Source organism: Pelobates fuscus, chromosome 2 (assembly GCF_036172605.1).
Source record: "Pelobates fuscus isolate aPelFus1 chromosome 2, aPelFus1.pri, whole genome shotgun sequence".
NCBI classification, from domain to species: Eukaryota; Metazoa; Chordata; class Amphibia; order Anura; family Pelobatidae; genus Pelobates; species Pelobates fuscus.
Genome location: NC_086318.1, coordinates 39,539,871 through 39,553,896, shown reverse-complemented (window position 1 = coordinate 39,553,896; position 14,026 = coordinate 39,539,871). Strand labels below are relative to the sequence as shown.

The window sequence follows — 14,026 nt, the reverse complement described above, 5'->3', positions numbered from 1 at the left end:
AGATGGTTTTAGTACAAAAATATATTAAAACCCATTTCAGTCAGCAGGAGCCAGTACTTTATCACTTTCACTCACATAAAATAAGTATATTAGATGGTTTTAGTACAAAAATATATTAAAACCCATTTCAGTCAGCAGGAGCCAGTACTTTATCACTTTCACTCACATACAATAAGTATATTAACCTTTTTTATTTCTCCATGTAACAGGTTCGCAGAACATCAGCTTTTCCCTGTATAAGAAAGGGAAGTAAGTAAAGTATTGAACTTTAAAACTATGATGCATCATATTTAGTACAGATAGCCCAATGTTAGTAAATACATGATGTAATAATTACAAGATGTTAATGATCAAAATGTTCAAGAGGCCATTCAACAAGAGGCTTCTTAAACATATTCCTTACAATATCTCCATGTTTAACCTACTGTATTTGGTGGAGTTAGCGGGTGACAAACGATGTGTCTATATTCATGACTGCCATTACAAAGACTCAGTTATGAGTGATTGATAGCATGGTCTGAGATAGGTTGACCTAGTAATTTAGATTTTTAAAAGTATTTCAGTTTACTTGCCATTCATGAATAGAGATGTCCCGAACATTCCATATAAATAAAATCACAATTTGTTATAAAAATAGATACAATTTATTGTGACAAATTAAATAATAATAATAATAAGTAACATGCGTGATAATAATCAATGAATATTCAGTATAACATGAGTATGCAATACAAATGGCAATACATTCCAATGGCTGACACAGTATAGAATCTACAACATTAGCTGTCAAGACAAGATTTATGATGGAAACTTACACACAGAAAAGCTTTCTTTCATACAGCTTGCAGCGTAAGGCCATAAAACTTTAGCTAGGAGTTAGAATAACCCTTTCAATGCTGGCTAGACCTCCCAGGTAATTAAGACCTATTCTCATGTAATTTTAAATAAAATAACACCTAAACCAGCTCATTAGTCATTTTCTGGAACCATCCAATAAGAGAAATCTATCAAATTCTATAAGCTGAATTTTAACTTGCCTAAACAGATATTTTATCTTATTTTAGAGCAAATCAATACACCTGGATAAATATCACGATATGCTAACATGTGATATGTCACATTAATACATAATTATTCTAATTCCATCTGCAGAATGGAATGGTTATAACTATATATTTCTTAGTTAACTAAGATTTCTAAATATCGAAATCTGATCGTGATTTATCCAGTCATATATCATGCTATTAGAAAATTTTAATTAATTTAGATTAATTAAATAAAACCAGTATAATTACCGGTTGAGTAGACATTCTCATCAGATGAGTAGGTAGTCTCAGGAACTGAATGGATGTGTGATTGGTGTGTAAGAAATTCTGAGTGCCCTGGAGTGGATATCTGTCATGGATTTCTCTGCATGGCCGAATCTGAAACCCAAACTCTAACTCACTTCAACTCCGACTCTTTGATTTAGCTTCTCTCTTCACTTTGTCTTAACTTTTTAAAGGGAAAATTCTCTGTTCGTCACTAGGTGATAGACCAATAGAAAACTGGAGGTGTGGTTACCTTCCAGATAGCAATTTAGGTACTTGGTCCATAGAGGGCAGTCTCGTCCCACTAAACATTACTATCCAGGAAAGAGTTAACTTTTCCTGGTGGCTATTCTGACGTTATTTAGCTTATCTTTATGGTTACCTATAACTTAAGTTTTCTGTCAGTTCAAAGAGTTTCTTTGAATTTTCTTCAGACAGTGTGTCTCCAATTCCTCCTGTAATTTCTAAAATGACAGTTATAAACTCAGTCTCACCTTTTCACTTACAATGGGAATCTTGTAAAATTTAGAAAGTAAAATTAATTACTAAGTCTTATCTGGTCACTGGTGTCTGGCTTTCTTGTGTGAAGCTAACATTAAGAAAAGTATTCCATCTCCCTTCTTTGTTAGACTCAGTGTATCACTTGGTTTGTTTATACAAAGCATTCCTTAGTTCAGGCTAGTGGTTAGTGTTACAGAAAGGATATAAATCTTTGTCTTTTGTTAGCTTGAAAATAACAAAATGGAGTCTGCTCTGTTCAGAGTGATTCTGACAATATACAATGTTATTTCTATCATAGCACAAAATGTCTGCCGATATAAATATCCTGACAGTATCCATTTATAACAAGGAAGAACATACTCTTGTCCTGCTTCCAGCTGCCTACCTAGACCCAACAAGCGCTAGACATCTTATACATTATGTCATCAGAATTACATGACAGCATTCTGCTTTCATAGCTGTCCTGACCACTGTATATCTTATGTTACAGGTCTATTGTGAGCAAAGATTCCTGGCTTATAAGTGCAAAGCAAGAACTTTTTCTGTTTCAAACCCACTCAGGTATTATGTTGCATTTTGCAATCTCTACTATTAGACTTCTAATTAAATGCACAGTTAAACTTTTTTAAGTGCAATTGCAGCTTTGCAACAAAAAATAAACACAATGATAGTTAAATTAAAGGGCAGTCTAAACACCATAGCAAGTTATGAAATCCCATGCCCCTGTTACAGGGCCGGACTGGCCCACCGGGATACCGGGAAATTTCCCGGTGGGCCGTCGGCACCTGGGGCCGGGCAGGCAGCTGGCTGACCTGCGGCTGCTGGCTGGGGGAGCTGTTCTGGCGGCCGCTGGCTGGGGGAGCTCTTTTGGCGGCCGCAGGGGGAGCAGGCTGTTCTGTCTCTGCTCCCCCGCCCCAGCGTGCCGCTTAATGAGACCGCGGCCGGAATATGACATCATATTCCGGCCTCGGTCTCATTAAGCTGCGCGCGAGGGCGGGGGAGCAGAGACAGAATATCCTGCTCCCCCTGCGGCCGCCAAAAGAGCTCCTCCAGCCAGCGGCCGCCAGAACGGCTCCCTCTGCGGCCACCAGAAGAGCCAGCTGAGCTCCCCCATGCAGCACCATCAAACTGAGCTCCCCATGCGGCCGCCAGCACAAAGGTAAAAATGATGTGTGTCAGTGTGAGTGTATGTGTGTGTGTCATGGTGTGTGTGTGTCTGCCTGTGTCATTGTGTGTGTGTCTCTGTCTGTGTCATTGTGTGTGTGTGTCTGTCTGTGTCATTGTGTGTGTCTGTCTGTGTCATGCAATGTGTGTCTGTGTCATTGTGTGTGTGTGTGTCTGTCATGTAATGTGTGTATGTGTGTGTTATGGTGTGTGTGTGTCAAAGTGTGTGTGTGTGTGTGTGTCTTTTTTAAGGTATGTCTCTGTCATGGTGTGTGTGTCTCTGTCATGGTGTGTGTGTCTCTGTCATGGTGTGTCTGTCTGTCATGGTGTGTGTGTGTGTTTCTGTCTGTCACGGTGTGTGTGTGTTTGTCATGGAATGTGTGTGTGTCTGTCTGTGTCATGTAATGTGTGTGTGTCTGTCTGTGTCACGGTGTGTGTGTGTCTGTGTCACGGTCTCTCTGTTTCGTGGTGTGTGTGTGTCTGCATGTGTCATGTAATGTGTGTCTGTGTCGTGGTGTGTGTGTGTTTGTGTCATGGTCTGTCTGTGTTATGGTGTGTGTGTCAAGGTGTGTGTGTGTGTGTGTGTGTCTTTTTTAAGGTGTGTGTCTGTCATGGTATGTGTGTATCTCTGTCATGGTGTGTATGTCTGTGTCATGGTGTTTGTGTTTCTGTCTGTGTCACGGTGTGTGTGTGTCTGTGTCACGGTCTGTCTGTGTCATGGTGTGTGTCTGTCATGCTATGTGTGTGTTTATGTGTGTTTTTACTCACCTTTTTTTTCCCTCCACGTCGTGCTGGTCTCCCCTCAACTGGCCCTGCCCTGGAAAAAAATCTATGCCAGCCCCATAAGTCATTGCGCCATATATTGTCGCATGTAATATGTAAGGCTATGTCTTGCCACCCTAGATGATTGATTATATATATAATATATATATATATATATATATATATATATATATATATATATTGCTTATTCCAATATAAAATATTGGTCCTTCCTGTGTCAGTGCGGATTGGCTGAGATTATCAAGCTTGATGATCTCAGCCAATCCGCACTGACACAGGAAGGACCAATATTTTATATTGGAATAAGCAATATATATATATATATAATATCAATCATCTAAGGTGGCAAGACATAGCCTTACATATTACATGCGACAATATATGTCGCGATGACTTATGGGGCTGGCATAGATTTTTTTTCCAGGGCTGCTTTGGAATCCCCAGTCCGGCCCTGCCCTGTTATCTTCAACAGAGTTGCTTATTTAAAAGCAGAAGCTATACTTAAGCCTCTAATATAAGAAAATATATGTATTGTGTTTGCACTTTAAAATTGAAGTTCAAGGTGGAAAAATATACTGTCGTAGGATTTTATAAAAAACATTTTGCAATCACATTTTATCTTGGAAGCAACACTTCAAGCATCGTAACATATTATGCTCCTTGTGTACATAATGGTGCAAGAAGATCCTGAACTGTTCAATTATGATTGAATTTATTTTATAGTTAATATTTAGCAAATCACATGTTTTATTCGATTGTGTAAATTCCTGAGACGTGAGTTCCATAGTAAGAATTCCATTTTAAATAAATTCATTAATAATAATAATGGCTTAATCGGTTACATTTTCTAATCCAAAATGTGTTTAACTAATGTTTTTTTCTATTCCAGAAATATTGTCAGTGACCCCGAATTCAGGGAGTATTGAAGGTGGAACGGAAATTACCATCATTGGCGATTTTTTTCAGCAACCTGCTCAAGTCAGTATCGCAGGTATTGCATTGATAATAGTGCCAGTGATATTACGATGGATAAAAACAATGACAACTTGAAATATATCTAAAAAAAGATAGTTATGACAAAAAAAAAAAAAAAAACTTTGCATAATATCTGTATTACTGTTGTACTGGTCAGATTTCTCCCATTGTACCCAGTTGACGAGACGTTGAAAAATGGAACCCCTGGTATTAACTGATACAAGATTCATCACACATAGTATCTATGATGTAGTTCATGTGCTAGAACTAGAATTTAATTGTAATTCACAAAGACATGCTATTCAGTTACCAAAGTTTAAAGGACACTCCATTCCACTCAACACAACCTCTGCAGCTTAGTTTAGTGCTTATAGTGTCTTGTTAAAAAAATTTTTTCACAAAACTCAGAGCCGTACCCAGTGACCACCCCCACGTCGGCCACATTGATAATGTGACATTTACACCACTGCATTCTCTATATCAATTATTAGCAGTCATTATCGCTATCTATATTGTCCATCTTGTTTTACAATAATAGGCTGTTGGGAGCTACTGTTATATTAATATAATATGCTGAAAATATCATCAACATATTATTCAGTGCTACAAGAAGAAAATGTTACATTAAAATTAGGGTGACCAGATTGTCAGCTGTATAACTCTAATAATACCCTGCAGTATTCATGCAGTATTTATATAATATTGGAGATAAATCAGTTAGTTAATCACAGTGATTCCCGTGGATCTACTGTACTCTACTACTGCAATTCATTTATCCATTTATTTCCAGCATTCTATAGATTCAGTCACACTGCAAGGCTGTACTTATGTCAGCTTGGACAACATGGGAAAGTTACACGGGGGCAGCAAAAATGCTGATTTGGTAATCTTAATTAAAAGAGAGGTAGAAACAGTGTCTAACTAAAGTGAATGAATGCTCTGAACAGATTAAAGGATTGTGCCGCATAATTAATTTGCAACTTAATGTCAAGCGTTGTAACACGCAGTTTTAATGAGCCGAATTTACACTTTCTTTTGAATATTTTCATCCCCTTAGGAGATCCATGCAAGATTAAACATATATCACCAAAAGTCATAGTTTGTACCAGTGAACAAAGGAGCAGAAGACAAATGTCACCCTATCCAGGTACTGATTTTACATGTTTTACTGTTATGTTTTTTTTTTTTTTTATATATAAATACAATAATGGATTTACCAATATTACTAACATTTACCAATGAATTTAAAGTAAACACATTTTCTGGATTTTCAGCTAGTGTTTGTAATTTTGATATCATGTTCTGATTATTAGTTATTAGTTTGGATTTGTCTCCCCTGTGTATCTATACATATACAATGATTTCAATAGTATCCATCATGTAAAAGCAGTGTAAAGTTGTTTGGTAATATTGACACATATATATGAAGAGGCTATGTGCGGGATTTGGGGATTTGGAGGATACAAGGATTTGAACGAACACATTCAGGTACTCTTAAGCCATTAAATAGGTGGTCATTTTAGTTCTCGTATGTTTTTTTTTAACATGCGATAATCTGTCTTGGGGTTTTCCATTAACATGTTATCGTATACCTTAATGTAGCGTAACTTACATCAGGTGATATATATTTCAAACAAATATTGTTTTTAAGCAAAATTTTAGAGCATCAGATTCAAAGATCACATCCTAAATCCTCAATAAATAAATTTAGTTATGCTCTAGAGTATTATTGCTATTCTAGACACTCTATAAGCAGAATAGGTGTATTTTCATTTCATCATTTAAAAAGTTCTCTGTTTTTCTGTTATTTGGTCTACAGGTAACCGAGGATTGCTATTTGAAGTCTGGTACGGGTCCAAGGACATTACTCTAACAGATAAATATGCTGGTTATAGAAGCTCGTTGGTTTCCTGTGCTAGTTCTCCTATGGACACAGACTTGGGACTAGAACAAGATTTCAGGTGAACTGAGATTGCCTATTTCAATTAAACAGTTTGATACCAGTTCTACTAGTGCCAAAAAATATGCTGTGCTGTAATAACTAACTTGCTAAAAAAAAAAATAACAAAAATTGCTTATGTGCCCAAAATAGTTTACTAAACATTCACATGCTTCCTATTACTAGAGTAAAAGTGCAAAAAATCCTCCACGTAAGTGCAAAAGAACAAAATTTTATAATGTGAAAAAATTACAAAGTCACAGTAATTCCTAAAAACCCTCATGCAACTAATTCATATACAGAAATCCCATCTGTGTGCCAAGACTAAGATTGCATGAATGACTGGCTTTCGGTCTGTCTGTCTACATTCTAATATTTTAAACTGTTAACTGTTCACATTTTGTATCTGCACCTACATTGTTTACCTACATCCGGTAATCCCTTTATGTGTGTATGGTAAGGGCTTGCTCTTGGTATTGAATCAGTACTGATTTTAAAGGGCAACTGTCAATTCCCATGATTTGTAATATTGTGTATACCTAGCCATACATATAAAACAAATCAGTATTTGTTAAGTGTAAAAAGAAAATTATGTCAACCATTCTAAGCTATGTCCTTTGCAGCTGGCAGTCAGCATAGCAAATTATACCGAGTGAAGGAAAAATTAATGAATCAATCGATGTATCAATGTATGCCCTGGTTGTGCCTAGACCAGATTGTATTGTGATACCAATTGCAACATTTTTTATATCCTCCTGGTTACCGTGAAACAAAACATCTTCCAATTTGCCATCCATTTTTGATGAAGATGAAGTTCCCAGCATCCCAGCCTATCACATGACATATTCCTGGAAAGCCCAGGTTGACCTTTTTGCAATACAGCACGGATTTATAGAGTGGCTCAAAAGAATAAAAGTGTGAACGAAATGTCCAGTACAAAGGACATAAGTTATTGGGATGCGTCTCAGGAGGAAATAAATATTAAATGAAAAGAGGGCATTGCACGAAAAAATAAACACAGCGTATACATTCAGTATAACACCTACTGTACAGTGTATATAATCCCAATATGAGGTTTTGTAGGCTGCAACATGTAACTGCTTGCCTTTCTTCCATCCCTTACTGGATGTCCTCCTGCTTTCTGAAACTCAATCTCTCTAAAACTGAGCTCCTTGTCATTCCTCCTCCTAATACTGATTCTCCTGTTTAGGCTCTCCCTTCAAGTTAGTGGTATCCACATCAGTCCATCCTTGCAAGCGCGCTGTGTTGGCGTCATACTTGATTCTGGCCTCACCTATGAGACTCACATTCAATATGTTGCCAAATCCTGTAGATTCCATCTTAAAAACATAGCCCGCATCCACCCCTTCCTTATGCAAGATGCTACCAAGGAGCTTGTCCATGCTCTAGTAATTTCCTGCATTGGATTATTGTAACCCTCTCCGAATTGATCTTCCCAAAAGCTGTATAGACCCGCTACAGTCTGTAATGAATGCTGCTGCCAGACTGATTTTCCTCTTTAGTCAGTCCTCTCACACCTCACACCTCTGTTAGTCCTTACATTGGCTCCCTGTATCCTATAGGAGTCAATTCAAAGTGCTAACCCATACCTATAAAGCACTGAACAATTCTAGCCCCTCTTATATCTCTTCACTGGCATGCCTCTTCTCGGTCTCTCCATCTGCCTGTGACCTTCTCCTGTCCACTGCTCACACCCGTACAGTCAACTCACGCGTGCAGGACTTCTCACTGCCTACCTCCATCAGGCTCTCTCCTATTCTTCAATCGTTTAAGAAGTGCCTTAAAACCCAACTCTCTAGGAAAGCTTATGGCCTCCCAGAGTGACCTCTACCTCACATACCTGTCTCTTGCTCCCTCCTATAGGGAAGTGCTTTACTCACCTCCAGCTCTGCTTCATTCCCACCTTATTTGATTGCTATTTAATGTCCTAATGTGTTTTACACCCCACCTCCTATAGACTGTAAGCTCCTTTGAGCAGGGTCCTCTTCAACTTATCGTTCCTGTAAGTTTTCTTGTAATTGCCCTATTTATAGTTAAATCCCACCTCTCATAATATTGTAAAGCACTACTGAATCTGTTGACGCTATATAAATGGCGATAATAATAATAATATAATATGATAGAAGTTGTTAAAGTAATTAATCACATATCATAGTATAAGGGATTGATTCACTAACTGCTACAATTGTTTTAATGTTGCTGGACATATATTGAAGATTGGTGTGAAGATCTGATTTACTCCTTTGATATCAAATCATTCAAGACGAAATCAGTTAGACAAATTCCTTGCTCTTGTGATATTCCTGTAGGGTTTTACATGTCAATCTCAGTAATCTCAACTGTGAAATAATTAAAAAGAAAATAACCGGGTACAATGAAACATGATATTGTGGAGTCCAGTAAGGTGATGGACCTGCACTGGTTGCTGGATCCAATTCAAATTTTCAACATTTAACCTCATCAGGTCCATGAGACTTTGGAACTACTTGTACATATATTATGTATTTAAATTATAAACTAAAACAGTGTAATAAAACAATAAGTTTACAACATAAGCTAAGCAAAAATAAATGAATAACTAAATGTATGTTTTTAATCTGAATATTTCTATGCAGAGCCAGACTCAGTGGGTTTTTTATGGCTCCAGAAACAAACAACTATACATTCTGGATACAGGCTAACACGGAAGCTGAACTGTACTTCAGCCAATCAGAAGATGCAAGAGACAAGGTATAGAGAGTGCAGGTGCCTGGCTGGTTTTTTGAAGGTGGTTTAATGAACCGTCAAAAACTATATATTGTTGTGATGAAAAAAAATTGTACTTTATATTAATATATGCACAAGAGCAACCTATAGGAAGAAAAAACACACTCTCTTTCTGGCTACACATTCCAGTTCCTGAGATCACTATTGTTCCCACATGGATACATATCCAGATTTCGCATATTAGAAGTTATACAATCAAATTTATATCTGAATATTGATGTTTCTAGCTTTATGGGAACCCTCTAAGCACCATAACCACTACATTGGTCTAACTTCTTACCTGGGATCCACCAGGTGCTAGTTACGGCCTCGATGGATAGCTGAATGGAACTTTTGTTAGCTCTCCTGATTTATACCATGACGTGGAAGGCCAGCCTATTGGCTGAGAGACATTCACCTATGGTTTGACTACTTGTGTAGAGCAAAAATGGGACGCAAGAGTATACTGAGAACGGACAGCAGCTGGAATAGCCTGCTCTTAGGTGGGTCCACACTCAGAACTCAAACTGGTTTTAGCTCATCTTGGGCCATTACAGAGAGAACATCTCTGAAACATATCAGACTGGTCCCACCCATACGGGCAGTCCAGATCTGAAATGCCAGCAAGTTCCCTCTGCACGAGAGATACAGCAACCCCAGACGATCGTTTCAGCCTTGTTAGGTATCATCAGTGAGGCATAGATGATATCTCTCTAGGCACCGTTAGCAAGGTGTCCAGGTCTGGATTACCCTTTAAACTTATGGAGAGCAAAAAACATGTAAGTAGTTTGATTACTTACATAGGGGAGGGCGATCCAGGTCACTCCTGGTGCTTTGAGGGTCACTTTAACTGGGCTCATTTCAAATTTCTGTTTGTTTAGTATTCCACCAATTCACTACCAATTAAAATTGCCACTCCTGTGCACTTGGTCCCCCAAATGTACAACATTTCATTAAAGATAATGAATATGAACTAGTGGATGTAAAAGCTTCCATTGAAATTATTTATTATAGTAATATGCATGGAAGGCAAATAAAGAATTTGCAGGACTTGGTAAAAACAAATATATTACTAGTGCATCCATTTTCTTAATTGAATTTAATCTTTTAAATGGATGATACAACTGCCAATAATACAAATCTGTATTCCTGGCACTATCACTCCCCCTGCCTTTAACACCCCTTTGTTTACCTGCTTTATCCCACGCTGATTTCCCTCGGAGCTGGGTCAATGCTCCGCCCTCTCCGATGTCCCGCTACTACCGGTGCTAATGTGCATGCACTTTTAATCCTACCCGAGCATTAGACCTCCCCATAGAAAAGCATTGAATCAATGCTTTCCAATAGAGAAAAATCTGACGCTAGATGTCCTCATGAAAAGTGCGAGGACATCCAGCATATGCCAGACCAAAGGTTTGTTTCGATCCAGGAAGCGTCTCCTGTGACTGACAGCCACTGGAGGCAGACTTAGTACTGCAATGTAAACATTGCAGTTTCTCTGGGACTGCAATGTTTAACATTGCAGCTCTAAGTGCGAAAGGGACACTGCACCCAGACTACTTCAGCGAGCTGAAGTGGTCTGGGTGCCTATAGTGTCACTTTAAACTCCTAATCATGTGAAATCTACCTTGAAAATTGAAAGAAGACACTTTTTGAGAAAAAAAAAACACCTTGTCTTTAAGAGCACATCTTTATTCTACAGTCTGCATCTAGTCAGTTGTAGCTGGAATAATGATACAGACAGAGACAGGCACTGTCTTTACAGACAGTCTGAAACAGATCTGGGGTAGATGAGACTCACCGACTCTGGGAAATTACTCACTAAGATTGAGACAAACAACATTCTCATAGTTTGAGACAGACAAGACACCCACAGTGTGAGTCAGGTAACACAGACTATGGCTGATAATGCATAAATATTAGTAATAAAGTGGTATACACCCATACATTTGAAATAAAGTGGCAAGCACTCACACTACACTTAGTGTATCAATGAAAATGACAGTATAAGACTAGCAGAGACTTAGATGCACAATATAAGGCTAAGTCAGAAAAACATGCATTATGAGACTAAAACAGAAACACAGTATGAGACTAAAACAGACAGACAAGACTCACACAGATAAAGACAGAGCACAAACAATCATTTTGCCAGTAAATCTGTATCACTAATGTTTACACCGGTAGCTATTAAATTATTCATAGATAAGATGACAGTTCATCATGTAATAGTCCTTTTCTAACAGCTGCACAAAGCTATATTAGGTGAAAGAAAAATAATGAAGAATCTAATAAGGTTAATAATTATTGGATCATTTTGATTAAAGGTCAGGATTGCGTCCATTCCATATGGCATTTCCACATGGTCCAATCACTGGGAACTACAATGGAATGAACAATGGCAACAAAAGTCTTTTAAATTTGAACTTTTGAAAGGAAACAAATATTATGTTGAAATGGTACAACATGGCAATGCATTAACATCAAACATGAAAATTGGAGTACAGATTCACAACACTTGGTTGAATCCAGAAGTAGTCAACACATACCAGAGAGAAAAACATCAAATCGTGGCTCGTTCAGCACGGCTGCCTGATATTCAAGTAAGATTATTTTTGTGTTTTATTCAGGGTAAAGATTTTCCATGTGAATATGGTTGATATGATAAAAGAATGGTATGTAAGTCACCTTCTTGATGTGACACTGTGTTCCACTAAACAATATATCTCTTGATAATGGGTGGATGGTCTTTTAGAAAATGAAAACTGACAAATCAATATATGATATTCTAAATAAAGGTGAATGTCCCTCACTATGAAATGTTGTTAAACTTGAAATATAGAATTGAAGCCCAAACGTGTGGAGGAGAGATTTGTGAACCTTTCTTCACTGTTTCAAGTTATCTATAATAAAAATTTTGATGTTTGTTTCTATGCCGATCTCAACCTCACATATTTCATTACCCAAGGACATAAAACTAAACAATGCACAACTTAATGTGTCCACGGCGAGTGACTTTGCGATTGTATGATGGCTTTTTGCTGCTTTCCACTTTGCTGAAATATCTATGAACACGCACACGGAGGTCAGGAAAGTTGGTAATACAGGTGAAAATGTCATTACAAAAATCAGAGACAAACAAAATACACACAAAATTTGTTTTTGAGAAAGTGAAAATCGAGGAATAATCAAGGTCAAGTTACAGGGTCATGGGGTACTAGGTCACAATTCAGCAATCCAATGTGCGCTGTCTTTCAACACTTGCTTTAAAAGGGCACTCTATGACCTATACCCACTAGTACTCAGTGTAGTATATATGGTGTATCCAGGTAAAACAATGTTGAATCAATGTTGTGGAATTTAAAATGGTATTCACATTATCAATGCCAATACCATCCAACCTGGACAGTTATGATTCCTTGATATCACTGGGGGTGTATGATACATCAATTGCCTTCTTGCATCAATCCACCTACACTGCTGCAAAAAGAACTTCAAAAAGTGTCACTATAATATTACAATAAAAAATATCCATAGTTCTTTGAATATTCCTTGACAATATAACCCCTGCAAATGATTACAACAAAAGTTAAATAGCTCACATAAGAAAAAAACAAAACAAAAAAAAACATAAATAAGCATTGGGTAAAAATAAATTAAAAACACAAACAAAATAAATGCATGCACAAGCTCAGAATAAAATAAGACATTATTAAATCAGTGTCGTTCTGCCATGTTTCCGCTTTATTAATTGATTTTGTGTTCTGCTCAAAAAATTCTAGACCACAAAACAGGATATCTCAAAAAGAGCATGAAATCACACGATCCATATGATCTATAGATTGATAGACCGTGTCTCTCTTGATAAAAATGGAAAGCAATGTTATTGAAAATGACACATTTCATTCAAGGAGTCCTAAGGTGTGTTTGCGGTCAATAGGAAGAACCACAAGTAAAAAATCTGTGTATAATATTAAAGAATATATAAATTTTTTTCTTTCTGCAACCATATGTATATTTAGTTTTTATTGACAATCTTTTCTTTGCAGATTCTGACCCTTTCTGGTGCAGGAGAAATTAGTTTTTGTTGGGGGAATGCATCAACTATTTCCATACCTGTAAATGTCACTGCTGGCCAAGTGAGTTTCAGAGCAAATACTATTTCTCAAAGATTCAAAAGAGGCCAAGCCAGTCCTTTAGAACAAGTACCATGGCAACGTTTTAAGATAATCATACATACAATCAGACACCTATAATTTGCTTTGAGGTCTTATAATTGAATTTAATTTCCACTTCTGTTAAGGTGTTATAGAAAGATTGAATAGTCTATGTACACATTTACTGAGTTGTATGTGAACCTGTATGATTATATATAGAATAGAAGACATGTCTGGCCCAAATGAGAAACATATAAAATAAATACTTTCAATTTATCATTTGATTGTATGATAATTTCCCAGCTCTTTGATTGATTGATTTAAAAAATGACAATTATTATCAACAAATTCATGACATACATTTACAAATCTGCAAATAATTCATGCATTAAGATTTTATAGCCATTCTCAATGATTGTTAATTCACATCA

At 37.1% G+C, this 14,026-nt stretch overlaps 1 protein-coding gene across 1 annotated transcript in view; it reads left to right on the top strand.

Moving 5' to 3' along the window:
- Positions 1-14,026, top strand: part of PKHD1 (PKHD1 ciliary IPT domain containing fibrocystin/polyductin) — a 557,030-nt gene that overhangs the window by 39,675 nt on the left and 503,329 nt on the right. The window contains exons 9-16 of the mRNA XM_063441645.1: positions 210-249; positions 2,302-2,372; positions 4,648-4,749; positions 5,791-5,880; positions 6,553-6,694; positions 9,309-9,423; positions 11,766-12,041; positions 13,488-13,577. Coding sequence (XP_063297715.1) covers positions 210-249; positions 2,302-2,372; positions 4,648-4,749; positions 5,791-5,880; positions 6,553-6,694; positions 9,309-9,423; positions 11,766-12,041; positions 13,488-13,577 — 926 coding nt within the window. The remainder of the gene's footprint in view (positions 1-209; positions 250-2,301; positions 2,373-4,647; positions 4,750-5,790; positions 5,881-6,552; positions 6,695-9,308; positions 9,424-11,765; positions 12,042-13,487; positions 13,578-14,026) is intronic.